This window comes from Falco naumanni, chromosome 2 (genome assembly GCF_017639655.2).
Source record: "Falco naumanni isolate bFalNau1 chromosome 2, bFalNau1.pat, whole genome shotgun sequence".
Classification (NCBI taxonomy): domain Eukaryota; kingdom Metazoa; phylum Chordata; class Aves; order Falconiformes; family Falconidae; genus Falco; species Falco naumanni.
In genome coordinates, this window is record NC_054055.1 from 57,041,465 (window position 1) to 57,062,170 (window position 20,706).

The 20,706-nt window shown below is 39.5% G+C and overlaps 1 protein-coding gene across 2 annotated transcripts in view; it reads right to left on the bottom strand.

Annotated features, from left to right (window-relative positions):
* The window catches only part of UGGT2 (UDP-glucose glycoprotein glucosyltransferase 2), an 89,577-nt gene extending 74,659 nt beyond the window's left edge, over positions 1–14,918 (bottom strand). Inside the window, exons 1-4 of one of the 2 annotated variants that reach the window (XM_040584397.1) lie at positions 14,684–14,918; positions 13,086–13,168; positions 5,030–5,160; positions 3,808–3,920 (exon numbers count right to left, since the gene is read on the bottom strand). In XM_040584397.1, coding sequence (XP_040440331.1) covers positions 3,808–3,920; positions 5,030–5,160; positions 13,086–13,168; positions 14,684–14,862 — 506 coding nt within the window. In that variant the 5' untranslated portion in view covers positions 14,863–14,918. Of the gene's footprint in view, positions 1–3,807; positions 3,921–5,029; positions 5,161–6,681; positions 6,693–13,085; positions 13,169–14,683 lie in introns of those variants that run through there. The other variant, XM_040584398.1, reaches the window with a different exon arrangement.
* Positions 14,919–20,706: the final 5,788 nt, after the last annotated feature.

Genomic DNA, 20,706 nt, shown 5'->3' on the forward strand with positions numbered 1-20,706 from the left:
TATGGTTCTTAAACAACATCAAGCTCTGTTAATTTAGCTAATTTTGCAAATTTTGACTGCCTACCTATCCTCACCATTGCAAGCCACGACTAGAAGAGTTACGCTTTCTATACCTGCAATGATTTCTTAGATGGCTGCAAACATTTTTTGAATAAAACCTGGCAAAGATGGAAAAGTAACAGAGGATATGATTGAATAATATACTCAAGGTGCTAATTATTGAGTACACTTCTTTTTCAAAGTTGCCTTTGCACTGTAAACAGCGCAGTAGACCAGTAAACTCCCTCCAAACCTCTCTAATCCAACATGCACTACAGAAATGTGTGTAGCAGATGCTCACTGAAAAGTCATACTAGAAAGGTGTGAGTAGAACTCCACATGCCACAGTTTCTGTGATGCAAAGTTTAGGAATATCTTCAATATAAAATCACTGAATAAACTACCCTGCAAAGGAACTTTGGAGGTCACCTGTTCCAAACCCTCACTCAAAGCAGGCCCAGTTTGCATCAGGCTACTCAGGGCCTTACCATCAACTTTCCATGTAAGCTTGGTAGGTATGCAATCAAAGACCACATCTGTAAGGCATAGATAAAAGGAGGGGCCTGGTTTGAGAATTAACTTGGGTGCATGCAGCCAAGTGTCACAAGTATCGGGCAAGCTTTCCCACTGTCATCACAAGACAGACAAAGTAGGTGCCATCAGGGAGTCTGAAACAACTCTTGAATGAATAAGCTCTGCTCAAGAACAGATCCAGATTTGCCCCAATGAAAGCACACATATAGCACGTGCCTTGCTCTACTTCCTTCTCATATCCAGAGGGACAAGAACTGCCACAGCCATTTATAGACAGCTGAAAACCTAAACCAAGGGGCTTATCTTTTCTCAACTGTTCACCTATGTATAGCGGAAGAACGACTCCTGTTCTCACAAGGTGGGTACCAAGTGCCACCATGACTTTCTTGAACACTGACAGTCTCAAAGGACACATTTTATACTATAATGAACACACTTCACTAAAAAATTAAGTGCTGCAGTAAAGTAACACTGCATAGAGCTAGCATAATGACTTCAGAGAGTTAGAACGTTCAGCCCTTGTAAATCCAAGATAAGCCTCCATTCTCTGTTTTTCTTCAACACTGAAGAGTAGTGAGAAGGAATTTATTCTCTTGCTCTTAGAGCTGAAAGCTAATTAATTTCCTGCCGTAAGAGATTCTCATGAGAAGGCTGCCTGAAAGGGAAGGAACATCAGTTGGGCAGACAAAAAAAACCCTCAAAGCACAACAACAACAAGGATGTGGTATTCAGCACTCATTAACCAGTTACTAGTGTAATACAGGCAACTATATGCTTGCCTAGATAGTTGCCAAGATGGGAAGCTGAAAAAATGTGATGGACAGAAGACGTGTACTGACAACCCTTCAAAGGTACTGACTGTTTTGAGCAAAACATGATTCCCATCAATACTTCTGCTCTTGGCAGCAACAGCCCCAGAAGTCTTAGCATTGTGTTTTGCACAATTAGCAAGATAAGCAATCCCAGCCATGTAACTACTGAAGATCTTCCTTTGACACATCCACAATCCTTGAGCAGCCCACAGCACCTCCACACAAAATACTTCCAATTACAGCTATGCAGTCCATTGCAACATGGCTGAAAGTGTGCAAATCACAGTAGCTGCTGCATAAAGGACTGGACGAAGAAAAACCTGGATCTTGACATGCAGACTGTTTCGTCTCTCTGAGTCCAAAGTGCCTGAGACTTCCTGGATCTCAGGTTGAGCTGATGGATCTGCACAAAATAATACTGCAGACTTCTTTCTCTTCCAGTGAGATCTGGAACTATCATCCCCCAAGACAGAACATTTCTAGTGTCCTCATCCAATATGGGGAACTTTATGACACAACTGAAAGCCCACCTTAAGTTGGCCTGGCTTGTGGAAGAGTCATGCCAAGACAGAAAACAGAAAAATAAAATGAAACACAAAGGAAAATAGTTTGAAATAAAAATGGAATCAATAAAACAAAACGAAGTCTTTTCATAAAAGCCACAAGGAAAAAGAATGACTGGTTGAGAGGAATCAACAGTGAGAAGGTATACTGTCCCATGTATCATCTGTTCACCAGACAGAAAAGGAAGAACAGAAGCACAGCCCTATCTGCCTCACCTAGGCTAAACATCTCCAGCACAATGAAAAGCATCCATTACCCACAGTACAACTGGAAATAACAGTGGAAACAATCACCTGAAGGTGAATATGTTTTTTCTCAAAGTCTAGCTCTAGGAACTCTAAATATTTAGAGCGACACAACTGCTTTTGGAGTGGGGAAAAGGAGAGGAAATTTATCAAGATTTTGTCCCTGCAGCTCTGAAGGTTGTAGTATGACTGGTGCACATAAAACTAACCAAAACACAAGAACAACTCAATAGAAATAACTTCAGTTTTGTTTTGGGTTCTTAAAGTTAATGATTTCTAGCAAGTCTAACTCCTTCAGTTCTGAATACTTCAGGATTCTATCGATCTTCCAGAATCTTGTAAATTTGGGGATAGCATCTCCAGAAAGGAGAATGTCCTGAATCCAGTTAGCTGCTTTAGAAGAGTATATTCAGACTTTGTGGTATGTTACAGTCCCATGATGCCTTAATATATGACCAGAAGAATTCAACGTCATTTTAAAAGCCAAAATACGGTACAAATAATTTATGTAATACAGTAAGAGAGATTTGCTAGACTGACTGTAATAGTTAAAAAAGGGACATTGCAAACTACACAGTGAAGTTTTTGCAAAAGCCTTGGCTATTACATAAGTAAAAGACAACAATTTATTACACTGTAATTGCATCAATGGACTTAGAAAATACCACAAATCATATATTCAGAGCACAAAATTGTTTTCAGAAGCAACCATCCCCAAAGAGAGAAATTTCTAAGTTTTCAGTGTTGGCTTTTTTTCCCCAATTTATATTTGCTAGAACGCAAAATCCAAGAAACATGCACTACTAAATCTTTCAGCTTTACGTATCTCCATGAACTGTTGAAGATATGGACACTGATGTATATTATGGTGACCTTGACCATTACAGGAAAAAAACAAATAGATATTAGATACGGGTCTTGAAAAAATACAAATTAATTATTTTTTATAGAGATTAAGCATTTTGCTTTCATTATTTTGTTATTATTTCTTATTTTGATAGGTTTTCATATTTTGCTTCACAGCCCAAAATTATTCTGGACTGATGCCAGTTTCCACAGGACAAAGTCTGCAGAAAAACTTGATAGGTGCGAAGTCTAGCACAAGGTGCGGGAAGGTTATGTCAGCTGAGGTAAGACTCTTCTTCCACTCCTGTGCCAAGCACTCACAATCCAGAAAACCTCAAATGCAGTGGCACTGACTATATAGAAAGATCTGTCAGCAGCAGTACTGTCTCAGATGCATTAAATGGTAGGTTTGTATAGGAAGTACACTGTAACTTAAACTTGACTATCCTATACCAAAAAAAAAAAAGGGAAGAAATACAAAATTATCCACGTGGTTAGAGGAGCAAAGCTCTATGATTTTGTTTTAAAAGCCTACTTTGATTTACAATTGAGTGTTCAAAGTATTTCAAAACCAAAAGTAACTCTTTTAAAATAACATACCCTGTCAATGGGTATGTCTTTAAATATCCAGTAAACATGAATTGATGGGCTTGGCATTATCAAGTTACGCAGAAAAAAATTTTCAAAATACTGCAAGTATATATGCAATAACGTATTTTCCTCTTTAGTAATCTACTTTTCCTTTTAAAACAGATCATTACATTTACCTCTTAGTAGCCTTCTTCAGCAGCTTTTTTATTTCATTAGTCTTACAGGTGTGCTTCTCATGGATAACCACAAATGCACTGCAGCCTTCTGGTGGAGGTTCATCAGCTGCAATCTAATATTTCAACAATTATACTCAACCAGAATGCTTTGATTGCACTTCAACTTAAACTCACATCCCTTTGATTAAAATAACTCAACAGCTGCCACTGAGTTGTGTTTCTAATTAAGCCCATTCAAAACTGGGTACATGTGAAAAAAGTAATGGAAAATACTAGAAGATTAAGACCATATAGCCTTTGTGAAATATAGTCTTTCAAATGCAGTCATACCCCAGAAAATGCAAGTCCATTTATGTTCTGTAAAGACAGGGCTGAGAAATCTCCTCTTCAAGCTGAAATCACAGCCTGTACTCTGAGATATTTTTAATTTTAGTTGCTATCAGCAATCATATTAATGTACAAAGATTTGACTGCTAACCAATACATCGCAAAAAATTAACGTCAATTTTTGGTTCTCTCCCCAACCCCCTGCCCTTTTTTTTGAACTCTATATTCAGCTATTCTCATAATCATATGACTGCATATCAATGGTTCGGTATTCACAAGCTGAAAGATAAAAACGAAAAGATGAAGAGTCTGAGATAATGATATTCCTCCAGAGAACACTTACAAAAAACCCCTAATTTATTACAGATTATTACCTTTCAGATACATGGATTTGTCACTTTATCTTGAAGGTGGCATTGCTAAAAAGAGTAGCAGTTTTAGGCTAGAAGCACAGTGAATTTACATCCTCCCACTTTTTCATTAACAAAGCAGGTATTTGACTATTCTATTTTTCACCTTTTCAAATTCTAAAATAATGAAAGAGATGAGAAGTCCACTAAATAATAAATACAAATGACTTCACGCTACAGGAAATTTCCTACTTTGGGAATGTCTGCATTTAAAGCAATGCAAAAAACTCCCACAACCTGAGTTTTACAAATGAACAATTCCAAAAATTCTATGCTGAAAATAATGCTATCCATACAATTAAACATGAATATTTGTTCCTACTAATATAACCAGCTTATAAAGCATCACCTTTATAAATGGATCATGTTTGAGTCCAAATAATGTCAGCATGTATTTTACTGAACTCTAATAACGAACATTCTTTACTCTGCAGCCAAGATACCATATCAAATCATATACCAAATATATCAGATAATACAGTCACCTGCTGAAACATCTGAACAGTTGGAGAATATGCCCGTATGGAAAGTGCAAACTTCAACAGATTGACTTGCAAATTGGATAAAAATTGCCCTGCTTTCTTCAAGATTAAATTGTAATAGGAATGCTCTGAATCTGTTGGGGAAAAAAAACAAGAAAAAAAAAAAGACAAACTTTTAGTATTTAGCCATAGATGATGTGGCATATCTACCTGTGCTACATAATAAGTAAGTATTATATTAGTGCTGCTTGGCAGTTCTAAAGTCTTGAATGTTGTCCACTGCTGATTGTTTCCTTTACTATGAATTCTAAAGGCCTGATGCAAAAGTGAGCACAATAGCACTAGTTAACACCCAAATAATTTTCAGCAATATAAAAATCTACTCAAGACAATAATGTCTCTCTGCAGACCCATATGGAAAGTCTTGAATAGAGCTTGTTCATTTATTTTTGTCAAGCTTATGTAAGCCTTTTAGTGCATATTTTGAAGGTTGGTTACTTTCAACCAGCATTATTTTTACAAATTATTTCCTCACATTTAGTCTTAGAACACTCTTAACCATGCAACTTACATAAATAAAAATCTTTTAAAGGTGACATACTTTGAGCTACTCTCACATATCCTGTTTCTTCCTTAAAAATACACGATAAGCATGAGTGTGAGAATGGATGCAACGTGTGAAGTGGCTTCCACCCTCCCTTCATATCTCTCCTCAAGGCCAAAATTAGGACTCCAAGTAAGAAGAAAGGTGGATGGTGTCTGGGAATGATGGAAGTGACAATAAAAAACATTGCTTGGAAAGAATTAAACTTCATTTCTTCTTCTAGAGGCATATTCAAATGAACATTCTCATGTCGTCCTTGGATTGTGAAGCAAAGAAGCCTAATTAGAAAAGGTTGTAATAATACGAAGCTGTGAAAAAGACCTGTATCTGTTTAAGGAAGAATGCTCACCAAAACTTTAAATCAGATTGTATACATCATACTATATAATATTCTTGAACACAAACTAGAGTCGGAGAACCAAAGCTGTGACCATACCAAGCACTGTGCACCATCCCTGTTCCAGAGATTACTCTTCCACAGGAGGAACAGCTGAACCCATGTGAAGCAGTGCCGAACTGCCCTGCCCCCCACCCCCAAACCCAAACAACCAAATCTATGTAATCATCATGTGTTTTACTTACATTGATAGCTACTACCTGGAAACTGCAGTAATTCAAGATCTTTTTCATATTTGCAGCAAAGGGAAAAGAAGTTGCAGGGAGGAGCCATTCTAGCTGTCCACAGTTTGATATCTGTGTTCTTATGTCAACACCTAATTTTAAATGTGCTCTTGCTGTGGAAGTAGAGCAATCGTCCCAGTAGAAAATCCCTTTAGGGGTCCAAAGTGGCACCCAATTTTTTTTTTTTACACAGCGTGAAAATCATCTCAATCGACTTAACCTGCCAGATTTTACCTGCCCCAGCTGCAGTAGATTTCAGCAGTACTGATCTCAAATGAGTACATCAATCAAAATGCCATTCCCTCACCATGGCCTAGGTTCCAGCAAAACATTAGACCACATACAACAGCCCTGCCATAGATTTGGAAATACCCATTAACTGCTCCCAGCAGTTCTGTACACAATTTTTATAACTGAGCACTTCCTGTACTTTCACTTTCCTCTTTAGAACCCCAATCTCCTTTTGTTCTTAAAGCCTCTAGGATCTCCTTTCTGCCTTTTCCTCCTTCTTAAAACTCATTATTTAGAAAGGTTGAGTTTGCTGTAATTCACTAGAAAAAAAAATTAATATTACAAAAGGGTATGACCTGCATTTCCAGAAAACTGCCTTCCCATAAATTCTCTATGATCATCACGGTCTAACATTAAATTCAATGGACAGAAAACCTCCATCTCTTCTGTGTTTTCTAAACCTACACACAGCCCTAGTAGAACCCAAGTGAGAGAAATTTGGCTTCATGCACTCCAAGCAGTGAATGTAAAAATCTGGAAGTGACAAATGCTTCCAGACTGAAACATCTTTCCAATAACTATACTTCCAAATTTTCTTCAAATTATCTCCACAACAATAAAAATTCAATCTGAAACTTCTGCCTGTCCACTCAGCCCCAAATAACATCCCACTGGATACAACAAAGAGTTATTAAATATACAATTGTAAAGGTACTGCCTCAATAAAATATTTTTACCACAAGTCTGTAAGTTCTTTGGTTTACAAATTCCAGCTGTGCTTTCAGTGCCATATAGAAAACAACTGACATTTTTGCTCTGGAAGATGATTAAGACAATTATGATTTTAATGAGTTAAAAAAAGATAATTTGTCATGTACCTTCAGAAATGATTGCATTACATATTGACAAGGTTACATTTATCCAATCATACATCCATTCCTACGGCTTCAACTGACATTAATGCTGCTGGCTTTTTTCAGAGTACAATCGTACTTTAAACTTCAGCAAGATAAATTAATTCACATCAAATGCTACATGATCCACCTAGTGCAAAACCTTTTTTTAAGTTTATTACACACAAAACTATGGCTTCAGTTTCACAAATTTATTTTCATATAGTCTTTGTTCCTTGAAACTTAGTAACTACTTGCTCTCCAGGCACATTTTAACATTGCACTCTACGCCAAAGAGTAGAAGTCGTAATAAATTTCTTAGGATGTTACAGGGAACCATGGAGAAACAGATGTTTCTGGTCATAAAATGCCGCATGATAGCATTATTACCACTAAAATAATTAACAGAGTTGATTTAAAAATAAATAAATGAGACATTAATAGAATACAGCTCCAGACTGCAGACATTCTGTAAAATCCAGCCTAGCCAAGAGAGATATAGCCTAGCAGCCGACAAAATCTGAAAAGCTATGTAGCTCACTCTAAAGATACCTAAATTTGTCAGTTGAATAGCGCTCTCAAGTCCTGTAGCTAAATTGATTAGATTGACTACAACAAGAACTGAACAGCTAGCTAAGCAGACTCCTATTTAAACATCGACATTTACTATCAACAACCCACAGCGGTATCTCAAATCAGTTAGATTGAAAGCAGATGATCAGGACAGTCACAAAAGGAAAGTAAGGTCTGCATCACAGCTCCTCTGATCCCCCGCAGATGCAGCAAAAAATTAATCTGAATATATGCTGGTGGCCCACAGGAGAATTCAAAGTACTGAGGCATGGGAGGTAGGGAGATTAAACATAACGAACATAATTGGTCACAACACCACAGGATGCTGGGATCATTATTTTTAGGGAATGGGAGTATGGGGATTGTTCCAACTGCAAAGATGCATATATCTTTTCTATAGATCAGCCAGGGAATTAGAAAGCCCAGGTAACAGCAGTTCAAGTAATCTCTGGCCAGGCAAATCCCTATAACATTCAAGCAAGACACCAGTAGAGAAAGAATACCTTTTTATTGCATTATTACAGAAGTGCCATGCTTGGCAGACTGATTCTTCTTAAATCTTCAAGGTTGATACGTACGTAAAAAATATTTTAGTTGTGAATAACTCTCCTAGACTGTGAATCTAGTCTTCTAGATCACAAAAAGTAATTTACATGATTGGTCTTTATATGTATATTTGTGTGTTTGTTTTTTTAGTGGGTTTTTTGTTTGTTTTTGGGGGGGGTTTAAATACATATTTAAGAGGCTGCCGAAAATTCAATACATAAACTGAACCACTTGGGAACACAGTAAACACTCAAGCTATAATTAATCGGCAGGGAACTGGCTACTCACCTTCACTCTGTGTTTCTAAATTAACCTTTTGGGATACAAAAGCTGCAGCAGGTTTAAAATGTAATCTTCAGTGTTTTGTAACTGTTTTGGTTTTAATATGAATTTTTTGCAGCTTTGATTTCTTTTTAACATACATGCAGCCCCAAACACCATCATCTACATTTCCAAAACTTGCACAAGACAGGCAGCAAGCATGCTGCATATTAAATAGATGTACACAATGTTGTCTGTGCTACCTGAAGACCTCAATCTAATTTAATATACTGTATCGCATAATTAACTTTGTTTTTCATAGTGTATAACCTCAATAATGGCCAAGTTGATTTGAGTTCATATAAAAGAAAATGTTAGAACAAGCAAACATATTAACAGACTAAATGCTTTACCAAATTCCACATACATAGTTCCTACCAAATCCATTAAATTGCTACATATATCATAGGTACACAGATAAACCCAAATTACTAGACCTAATTTGATAAGGGTAAATATTTTATCTAAGTTAAAAAACGCTGATTTGACTATTCTAAATTTAAAATAATGTTTTGAGAACTGATAAGCAATGGATTGGAAAGCACCCAAGGGATGATTTAAAAAGAAAAACCCACCATATTTGATTTAAGTTGCCTTTTAGCTTTAATATTTCATGACTCTTCTGAAATACTCGATAGTAGGTTGGGATACACGTCTATCATCCACTTCTCCTATAAACCCAGTTTTTCAGCTTCAAATCTAGAAATTCTTTTTATTTAAAAGCAATGCTTTTGTTTCCCAGTTATCCATCCTATCTAGGTATCACCCAGAGCAGAACTGAGAAGTCAGTCCCTGTAACCAATCCTTTTCAGGCGAGATACTTTAATTTGCTCAAGCAGTTACTGTTACTTCAGCCTCAATGCATCATGAACATCTCTCTATGTCAATGTGTCTTGACACACAACAGCTAAGATCAAACCTATTCCACACCATCTACAGAACCAACTTCCACCCAGCGGTATACTGTTACACACCTCTCAGTAACTACACCCCTCCACTGTTTCAGTATTCTTCACTCTAGCTGACCATTTTACTACAAGGTGTCTAATGCAGACTTCCCTACTGGAAGAGGCCTAACTATTGCTAGATACATATGATGCTCATAATATTTCTATTTCATACTTATCATGTTGAATTCAGTAAGATGCTCTAAGTTGGAAGAATCAATACTGATGTAATTTGTCATTAAATAACCACTTTCTTTTCCTCTAAAACTGAGTCTTTCCTTCTCATCCTGTTCATAGAGAGTATTGGTTTGCTTGTACAATACTACTACAACTATGAACTTGACTTTTAGGAAAACCGTCTGATGTCAGAACTTTGACACTTCCTGCATTATAAACACAGGAGTTTGTTTGCCAAAATGACAAACATACACATCAATTGCTTAATAGACTTAAAGGAATATCTTAGTACATTCTCAAGGTTCCCCACTACCAGTATCTAATACTTTATTGGCAAGACAGGCCATGCAAATCATACTACTGGTAATAAATTTATTCTCAATCACACAGATTTTATCCAGGTGAAGTAGGTAAAGTATGTAGCTAACAGACGGTTTCAACAGACATCTGTGCCACTAATAATTAATAATACTAAAGCTTCAAATTCCTTGGAAAGTTGGTCCAAGTAACCAGACAAGAAATGGCTGATGAAAGCACACTGACACATCAACCAATACATCAGTCCTGGCTCAAGGCAATACCAGCTGCACCTGAACCACTCACAGAAAAAATAACCAACCCAAAAAAGTCAAGTCAAAAGTCAAAAAACCAACCCAAAAGACTTCTGGAGGTCATCTAGTCCAAATTTTTACTTAGAGGAGATCTAATTTCAATGCTAGATTAGGTTTCTCAGGGCCTTGTTCCGCAGAGTTTTTGAGTACCTCCAGGAAGGAAGATTCCACAGCCTCCTGGGGCAGTCTGTTCCAGTGTTTGCCCAAGCCCATGGCAGAAATGTTTTCCCTAGTATCTAACCAAAATATTCACATTTCAGCTTGTGCCCATTGCTTTTTTTCATATTACCTGCAGGAAGGGTCTGGTTCCATCTTCTCTATATCAGGAAGTTGAGACACGAGGTCTCTCCTTACTCCTCTGTTCCTCAGGTTGAATAAAACCCAGTTCTCTCAGCCTTTCCTCAGAAGTCTACTCCAGTTCTCCAGCCATTGTGGTGATCCTCTCCTAGACTTCCTCCAGTATGTCTTGTCTGTCTTTCTTTTAACAGGGAGGCACAAACTGGGCCCAGTGCTCCAGAGGTAGTCTTACAAGTGCCACATACAGTGCAATAATCACTTTTCTTGACCTACTGGCTACATGTGCTGATACAGCCCAGCATGTAGTTGGCCTTCTCAAGCAAAAAAAAATAAAAATAAAAAAAAATTAATACAACTCCCTGTTGAGAAAAATCTTCAGATCTGTTCCTCAAAAAACACTCTCTACTCAGTCAGCGCCCAGGTCACACTGCTGCAGAACTTATTCCAGCCCACATGCAGGAAGGAGTCTGTAAAACACCTTTGCTGAACTTCCAACCATTTCTGTTGGCCTAGCTTTCCAGCATGCCAAGGCCCCTCTAATGGCAGCCCTACCCTCCAGCTTCTCAACTTGTTCCCAGTTCTGTGTCATTGAAAACCTTGCAGAGGGTATACCTCATGCCACCATGCTGTGCCTTAAAAAGAAAGGCTTTAAACACCATGAGTCAACAGTACTTGCCTCAACAAATGCTACTAGCAGCCGACCACAGGTCAAATTCTGTACCTACTTCCATTTTGCACGTCCTCATACTCTTACATAGAATGGCTCTGAGCAACATACACCATTCAGGCCTACTGTTCTCAGTGATTCTCTCTTGCTTTGTTTATACTTCTGACCTCAGATCATCCCCAGTTTTGATCAGCTCACAGTAATTATTTTTTTTTACCTCTCCAGTTGATATCCCACAACTATAATTACAGTTCTTTGTACGTCTTCTGCTCCTACTATATTCTTTCTTAAAAAATGAAGAGGAAAATAGAGGGAGACAGTAAAGTAGAACATCATGCTTTACTTAAAATAAAAGCAATTATAACAACACTGTTATAAAAAAAGCAGTTATAAACCCCCAGTTTTTTATAACAAAAAAAACAGTCATAAGCAGCAAAATGTTGTTTACCGTGTGGGTCCCTGTGCCTTCCCTACTAATTTTTTAAGCCTATCAGCCACTTTGGGCATTGCTGAGCACTCAGGTAACATTCTCACTGACTTATCCACACAGACACCAATCTCTTTTGAACTTGTGTTCAGTCAGTTATGATTGCTGATGTGTGTTGTTCCTGAAGTTCTCCCTCCCATCTACAGCATTTTTCACATAATAAGGATTCATTTCTGTCATCTCACTGCCATTTCCTGCATGATCTTTCTACGATTTATTAGCTTTTGACTATTAATGTAACATTCAATTTACCTGAAGTGTCTTCTAGTGTAAGGTCCTCACACCCATGCCTAAAGAGCTGTACCATTCTGAAGTGAAGAGCAAAATCAAACTGCCCTACCTTGTTTTGAAGGTTTTTTCACCTTGTTCATCTATTGACCTATCAAGGAAGTCTAATACTCACCAACCTGTTGTAAAGCCTGATAGATTTCCAAATTTTTAGATATAATGGTCATTCCTAGTAAACTGCTCTCCCAGGTATCTTCCGGGATGGCTCATTTATGCTTCGTTTGTTGGATTTTATGCTTTCTTCTCTCCAAACTTCTAACAACTTAGTAATCTTCTGTCTAAGCATGCAAAGCTTTTTTAATCCTGTATTGACAGTGATAAACTTTTATTCTGAAACACCAGTATTGCTGCTAGAAAACAGTCACAGAGAAACTGAGAAAGGGAGGATAGAAGTATTAAACCTTTTTTGGTCATTCTTTTCATTTTTTACTTTAGCTAGCATTCTCTTTTTAGTTATTTGTGGGATTCTCTCCCCTACAAAAGTCCATTTTACACAAAACATGAAGTCTGAATATCCTATAAGCTCTTGCTGAGCCATTAACAAGGTAGTGTTACGTTTCTGTTCCATAATGTTAACAGATCGGTCCATCTCATCTTCCTTGCTTTTATAACTCCTCTACAGGTAGAGCTCTCAGGTGGAAATATGCTACAATTTTCTGGAAGAAAACCACCTAGTAAGGAACAGTGGAAGAGTTTGGCTATACCTGATTGGAACTAGTTAATGTGTTAGCTTGATGTTTAAAAGTTAAATACGGTGCAAGTTAATATATTAAAACTAGCATGCTGTTTAACTTACCTCCTTGTTTATAAACTGTTAATTCTCGCACAGTTTCCAAGAATTGCCAAAACTTCTCATTACCATCTTCTGCAATAAATTCACTGTTTAAAAACAAAAATGAATTGTAAATAGGTTTATTTAGTCCAAAAATGTACCACAGTTAAAATCTTCAGCTGTTTAAAATAACAAATAACTAGCAACAACCAAGTGTTAAGTATTCAATGATCATCTAACACCTCTGTAGCATAAAACACTGAACAGTGGTATATATTTGGTTAAAAGAAATTTTGAACAAAATACTACCAACCTGAATTTAACCATCAGAGCTGTAAAGCAAGCAGACTATTCTCTGATACAGAAATAAACACAAAATTTTACTTTTTCCACAACATGCAGTTATAAATAAAATCAGTTCAGCACACAAACTTTATTTAATAGTGACTAAATTTAATGATAAGAACCATACACTCAGACCTTCAAGATCATTGAGTCCAACTGGTAACCCAGCACTGCCAAACCCACCACAAAACCATGTCCCCCAAGTGCCACGTCTATGCATCTTCTAAATACCTCCCAGGATGGCGACTCAACCACTTCCACTGCCAGGTTACAGTTCTTAATTAAATTACAGTCTTTTATTGATGACAATATCTACAGCGCTATGCTGGGGAGGCTCTCTAGATCACTTTCAAAGATGGGGTAATCCTTACAAAACATAAAGGTATGGTTTGCTTCATTCCAAATACAGTTATTTAACTTATCAGTAACGCTTTTTAAGTACTGTGATTTTTCGTAAAGGAAAATCAGTTGCTTTTCCCCCTCTTTACATCTGCCAGAAAGATCTACTTGCTAGCATGAGTGTACTGTTTTCTAATCTTTACTTTGGAAGATTGCCATTTATTTGATTACAAAAACTTGCAGTTCTCCCTTTCATGGGAGTTCTCCAAACAAGTAAGTTTAAAAACAAACCAAAAAAGATTTAAACCCAATCTGGCAGGGGAGCCACAAACATGTAACACTGGAAAACATTTTCACTTCCTATTTTGAAAATACAATTATAATTGACAGTACCTTTTTTTAAAAAAGACGTTTTACTACTATAGCTTCACATGTTCACAAATACCTACACAGATAATTATTTCACTTGAGTGAGAGTAAACCAATTGGGGTGAGATGAAGCAATACTGTTACTCAGCAGAACGTAGCAGTTGAGTAGATCGGCCCCATCGCATCTCCTCAACCTCACCGGCAAGACGCCCGAGTAGGTTAAATACAAGCCGACTTAAATAGCAACTCAAAACCGCCAGCAGTATCCGTAACACCTCACAGAGGGAGCACACAGCTAAGCTTTACACCAAAGGAGTACTTCAACACACGCTCTCAAAGAGGGAGAGAGCAAGGGGGCGCAGCCGCCCCCTCCCGCCAGCCCACCCTCCCCTCAGCCCGCGCAGCGGGGACCGGGACAGGACGGGCCGCCCCCTCCTCGCGCCCCCTCAGCGCGGCGCCCCCGCCCCACGAGACCGCGCGGGGAGGCGCCGCCGCGGCTGCGCTGCCCGGCCCGGCCCTGCCCTCCCCGGCCCAGCGAGGCAGCGGCGGGAGGCGGCGGCTGCACGAACCTCGCCTCTAGCAGCAACGGGGTCGCCGGCCACTTCGCCGCCAGCCGGGCCGTCACGGCCTGGGAGGAGGCTGGAGCCTTGCCGCAGGGGCACGGCTGGGCACACAAGAGAACGAGGAGTAAGGCAGGCAGCGCCGGCCGGCTCGCCATGAGGAAGAAAGGGCGGCGAGGGCTGCTCATAGCTGCTGCCACCCTCCACGGCTCCCGCGGCCCGCTCCGCCTCGGCGTGCGCACTGCTGCCCCGCCCACACAGCCTCGGCCTTGCTCCTACTGGCTGTGCTGTGCCCTCGCTATGGCGCTACTGGCCAGGCCAGGAACCAATCAGGAGCTGACGCCAAATAAATAGCGGGGCTAGCCAGCCTCGCAGGGTGACACGCGGCGCTGGGGGCGGAGCACGGGCGGGTACGCCGAGTGGCTCGAGCCGCCGCGCAAGCGCGGGAGGGGCCGTACCTCAGGCCGCTGGGCTGTGCTCGGGCGCTTCCCGCCCTGCCTGCGGCCGGCGGCCAGTCTCCTGGCGTGGGGGCGTTTCCATTGGTTTCTGTAAATTTTTGGGTTTTTTTACAAGCGTGGATTTTGTGTTGGCTATCTTTAGGTTTCAGTTGCGGGGCTGTGCCGCTCTCCGAGCGGTGTGAGGCGCGGCGGCCGCTCGCGGCTGAGGAGGGGCGAGGCGGTGGGGTCCTATCCCGCCGCCGGGACAGCAGCCGCCTGCACGGACGCTCCCCACGCTTCGCAGTGCCTCTCTGCCTGTGTTTGCCTCTAAATGGCTGTTCTCCCTTGGCCTTCACCAGGCTAAAAATGGTAACGGAGGTGTTACCTAAGCGTCAGCAGCCTCATGCAGGATACGTGTATGTATTCCTATGTAGCGGTTGGTGGAAAGGGGAAGTAATGTATTGCCTTCCCCCCCAAGTGAAAGTTTTCCAAACCGATTTCTATTTTCAGGTATGTTCTTCCTATCAACATTTTTTTTTTTTCCTCAATAAACATGAGCTTCACTAGAACCATGCCTCTACCTAACTTCTGCTAACAATTTTCAGGCTGTGGTCTAACTTCTTTTATATCTGCTTTGGAAATCTCAGTAGTAATTCCATTTCCTTAATAAAGCTGCTACACTTCCCTTGGTTCTTCCTCAGCTGTAGCAAAGCCACAGGAGGCTGATGTGGGTGCTTCTGGAGCAGTACTGTGGGATGTGAATACAGAGTAGTGCCGAGTAGTTGTTTATTATAAGAAGAATCCTCCAGATGTATTAAAAATAGGGGGTATTGCCTTTTCCGAAACGTGACTCGTGGAACTTGAAGCTGAAACCTGGAACACCTTGCTGCTGCATACACCTTGATTTATTTTGCTCACAATCATTTTGTGACTGTTTAAAGGTGCTGTGTGGGTGGCAGGAGACTAGTAGGGCACTAGTCTAGGGAACAGGCTATGGATTGTGTAGTTTGGGTTGCTAGCGCTCAGGACTGGTCAGTATAACAGCATATGTACAAACAAAATGAGTCTGTTTGCAGGTGTTCCCAAACAGAATCTGACCAAACAAAATGACTGTACTTAACATGCTGCTGGGTCTTTATCATCTGAAAGCATGACAAAGATGTTCCTGAGGGTCACTTACATGTAAATTCAGTCTGGGGCCTTTGTGTTTGACCTTTTTTGGACATATTCTTAGAAATTTGTGTTGTTATGTCAGATGATTCTCAGGTACCACTGTTACACATTAGTGGTGCCAACCAAGACTAATAGTCCAACCTTGGTATGCCTCTGTAGAAATTAAAACCACATGAGTAATTCTTTTGGTTCATGTGTAAGGCCATTAGAAATAGCAAAATTCAGCATCTTTTGTATGGAGAAATCTAATCTAAGAATATATCTAAGCAGCTTTTTTCTTTCATATTGACAGTTCAGAAGCTGTTGCTGCTAACAGGGATGGCATGGCTGAAGTACTGTACAGATGAGTAAGTCTGGGCTCCTTGTATTTTTGTGCTAATAACACATGTATGCGGTCAAAGTCTTGCATCCATAGAAAGTAAAAACACATGCGATGAACTGATAAAAGACACTTCCATCACTCCATAGCAAATGCTTCACTTCATTCACTTCAAAATGCACTTGATGGACTTAGAACTCACACTACACTTGTTCTGCACAGAATAGGCTACAGCTGTTTATGTTGACCATCTACCAAAGCAAACTCAACCCTAACAATCCTGTGTGGTTAAAGGAGTTACCAACAAGTTGCTTTTTGCTGTTTCTTCAGCCAAAACTGAAATTTACTAAGCACTTTCCCCATATATATATACATTTACCACCCATTTTTCATAACTCCATGTGATACTGTGTATTTGTGATGATGGATGCATCTACCTTGCCCTAATCTATCATTTGCTTTCCTATAAAGTTGCTGTGTTACAGTTTGTGTTATATTCATATTGAAGAGGCTGCTATTGTTTAAAGGCGAACTCTTAATAGCTTGTACTTGTTTCATCTTGAACTGTGACAATTTATGATTTGCCATACAAAAAGATAAATAAAATTTGTTGGCACTGGCTGTGGAAATACAACTGGCTTTGAATTCAGCGGTAAGACAAAGTGGAAGCTCTGAATCAAAGATCAGATAATTAGTCTGTGGTCAACTACAGAAAATAGTTGCTCCATTTTTTCTGTTGAGGGATGGTCCTTTCTGCTTGAATTCAGAGATCTCCATTAGACAGAAAGAATCTCCCTGCTGAAACATTTCTCTCCCTCCTATTTAGGATTTTTTTTTTTTTTAGGGGCATAAAATTCAGGATCATAAATAGAATAAATGAAGTTGGAAGGGACTTGAGGAAGTCTGTAGTCCAATCTCCTGCTCAGAGCAGGATCAGCTCTGAGGTCCTGTCAAGTCTTGAAAAAATCCAAAGCTGGCACCTGTACAACCTCTCTGGGCAATCTGATCCATTGCTTAAGATGCAGTTTTGATCGCTCCTCAGAAAGAAATACAGTGTTGTAGCAGAACATTATCTTCCTTATAAAATCTTTCGCATATTTATCCATCTTCCCTTTGCTTTGGTACCTTGGCTACGTTCTAGCCACAAAAAGCCATTACACACTTTTAAAATATCTATCTCTTTATATTTTGACAAAAGCAAATTTTAATTTTTAAGCAGTGTGCAAACATAGAAGATGGAGAGCAGACTTAATCTTCATTTCTACAGCAGAATTTTATGTAGTTAAGTATTCCAAATAACACTTGGCCATTCTTGTATGTACATTCCATACATACATGAGAAACACCCTTAGTTCTCTGAAACCATTTTTCAGCAGAACAGAAGAACAATTGAAGCAAAATTTTGAAATTATTCATACCACCGCTGTGCAAATAAGAATTGATTATCATAGCTGTTTCAGTGTGAACAGAGGAAGTGATTAATGAATGCTTCTCAGTAAGATGCATAACTTTTATAGTATAAGTCACAGTGAGCTATGTCTATTTAATAGGAACAGTAGCAATAAGTGGAAATAAGTTGAGCTTCATTGGTGTATTCAGTTAGCTGAAAATAAAACTTTATTTTTTTAACAGGTTGAAAACAATTTTTGAGCTGAAAGGCTCCCTTTCTCCCTAACTCAGAGGTAATGTAAATGTCAAACACAAGTCAAAAGATCTACCTGCTATCTGTTTATTAATTGACAGCCTCCTGAGCAGTAACTGCTGGCATCCTTTTATCTTGCTGCGAGATTGGTGGACGATCTCCTCAGAACCTGTCAATGTCATTCCTATGTCAGGCATTTGAGGTGTTTCCCTGAAGAGATTAAGGATGTGGTACTGCATCGCTTCTCATCCATTCCATTGAAAATAAATAACCCAAGCTGGGTTATTTGATTAGCATATCTCAATATAGTGTTATTATGTAATAATGCAAAATATATTTGATAGTCTGTTAGCTCTTCATTTTGATTTACAAGGACAAGCAAGTGAAATAAAAATTGTTGCAGAAGTAACATTAGCCTGGTTTCAACAGCTCATGGAAGATGCTCAGTGCAACTTTCTGGCAATCAAAATTCATGCTGCTTTGCTATGCCTACACATGCAGCTTCAGTGACAGTAAATGGCTGTCTTTCAGTATTCATCTCTTTCCAACATTTATTAAAAAAGAAAAGAAAAAAACCTGAAGCAACATTTTGTTTTGTAAAATAAACATAAAAGTTACAGCTTCTTATTTAAAATGACCCACTTCAGAAATGTAAAAGACAGAAATGTGTACTTCCCAGGCAACAAACTGCCTACAAATCTCAGGGCATGTCCATACTGCATAGGTGGAGAACAGTAAAATGTAATGGGGAAGGCAGCTCCATCTGGATATACCAGCTCAAGTTCATAAGGAATGCCACAGCTCTGCTGTGCCAACAAGGCAGTGTGGTTGTGTGAATTTCTGGACTGTACTGTCTCCAACTGTGCCAAACCTGAGCAACTAACGGTAACAATGGGAAAAAATAGGGCTTATCTTTAACATAGTAGGTTTTTCTGAGTCAGACATAGTAGGTCTGACTATGCTACATCTTAGCTTTTTGGATCAAGCTCATCATGTAACATGAGTTGGCACTTCTGACACTGACTAACAACCCTGGTTGTTAAGTGGTGTGCTCTCATAATTATTCTTTTATCTACAGAACTCTGTGAGGTTCTCAGGTATTGAAAAAAAGTTTCCTTCTTTCCCTAACTGTAACTTCTGAATCTGTCTACATACTCAGTGAAAGGAACACAGGTGACACAAAAATTAGCATAAAATGTACAGTAAGGCTATTAAATCACTATAGTTAATAATTCAAATAATAGCCACATACTTGTATTTTAGACATGGTTTGTCACATGCAAATATTTTAGAGATTATAACTTCAATAGATAGAGCATTTATAAATAAAAAGTACTAAGTTGAATATTTTTACATTAATTCATAAGCTCATATGTGCAATGAAGTACCTCAGGGCAACTCTGGACATATAGTGCAACAGCAGCATCAAAGAAGACTTTGGTCTGAAGATGCAGGTGCCTTCACAGAGAAAATAAATACAATATTTCCCAGAACAGAGGAGTAGGATTTGACTTGTAGGCCTATCATCTACAAATCAAAAGGTGCTATTGCTACATGCAAGGTGGAAAATGTAAAGGTAAAATACCTGTAGAGCGAAGTATATTGCTGATTTTTCCTTTTAGTCAGATCAGTGAGCCGAGTTCTGAATCCTTTCCAGGATGCCTAAGAAAAGTTGGAAAATTAGCCAATATGTCCTGAACGTGTGTTCAACAAAGTCACTTTTCACAGAAGCGAGAACTGCAGGACCATGACATACTGTCTACTTAGAGCCAAGTGCAGGTTTTCTGTGAAGAAACTCTTCCGTCCTTTTAAAGATGATTCAGAATTGCAACTGTATTTTCACCTGTGCAGGTGCAGACCACACCATCCAGCATCCTCCAGTGAAGGTGTGTGCTGGGAGGCAGGGCTGTTCGACACAGCAGCTCCTGGCTCAGGCTGAATTACAGACTCAGCAGGACTGAGGAACCACTTCTGTGGGACAAAGTACGTGCTCCTGAAGAAGTAACTTCTCCTGCAGTAACTCCCTGTTCCCGGCTGTGCGTGGAGCAGTTTTCGGTGACAGCAGAAGCTAGGCACCAGGACCAGCTGGCTCGAGGGCTGCGTGTAGCTGAGCAGCCAGCAGGAGAAATTGTGTGTTTATCCCTCACTTCCCACTGAATGTCTTGCTAGCGCACCTCTAATGCAGGAAAGAAAAATATAATGCACTTCTTAAAAGGATGCTCCCCTCTGCATTGTGTCATTCTAATTTCAGAGAGTGGGGACACTTAGGATTACATCCTGTTTTTTATGGGGCTGTGACTCGACCAGACAAGGCACTGAGCAACCTGAGTAACTTTGAAGCTGGTCCTGCTTTACGCACAAGGAGAACAAGACGGCCCTCAGCACGCTTTTCCAACCTAAACTATGTTGTGTGATTTGGTATACTACTTACACCTTGCTTAGCATAAGTAGCAAAATTTGC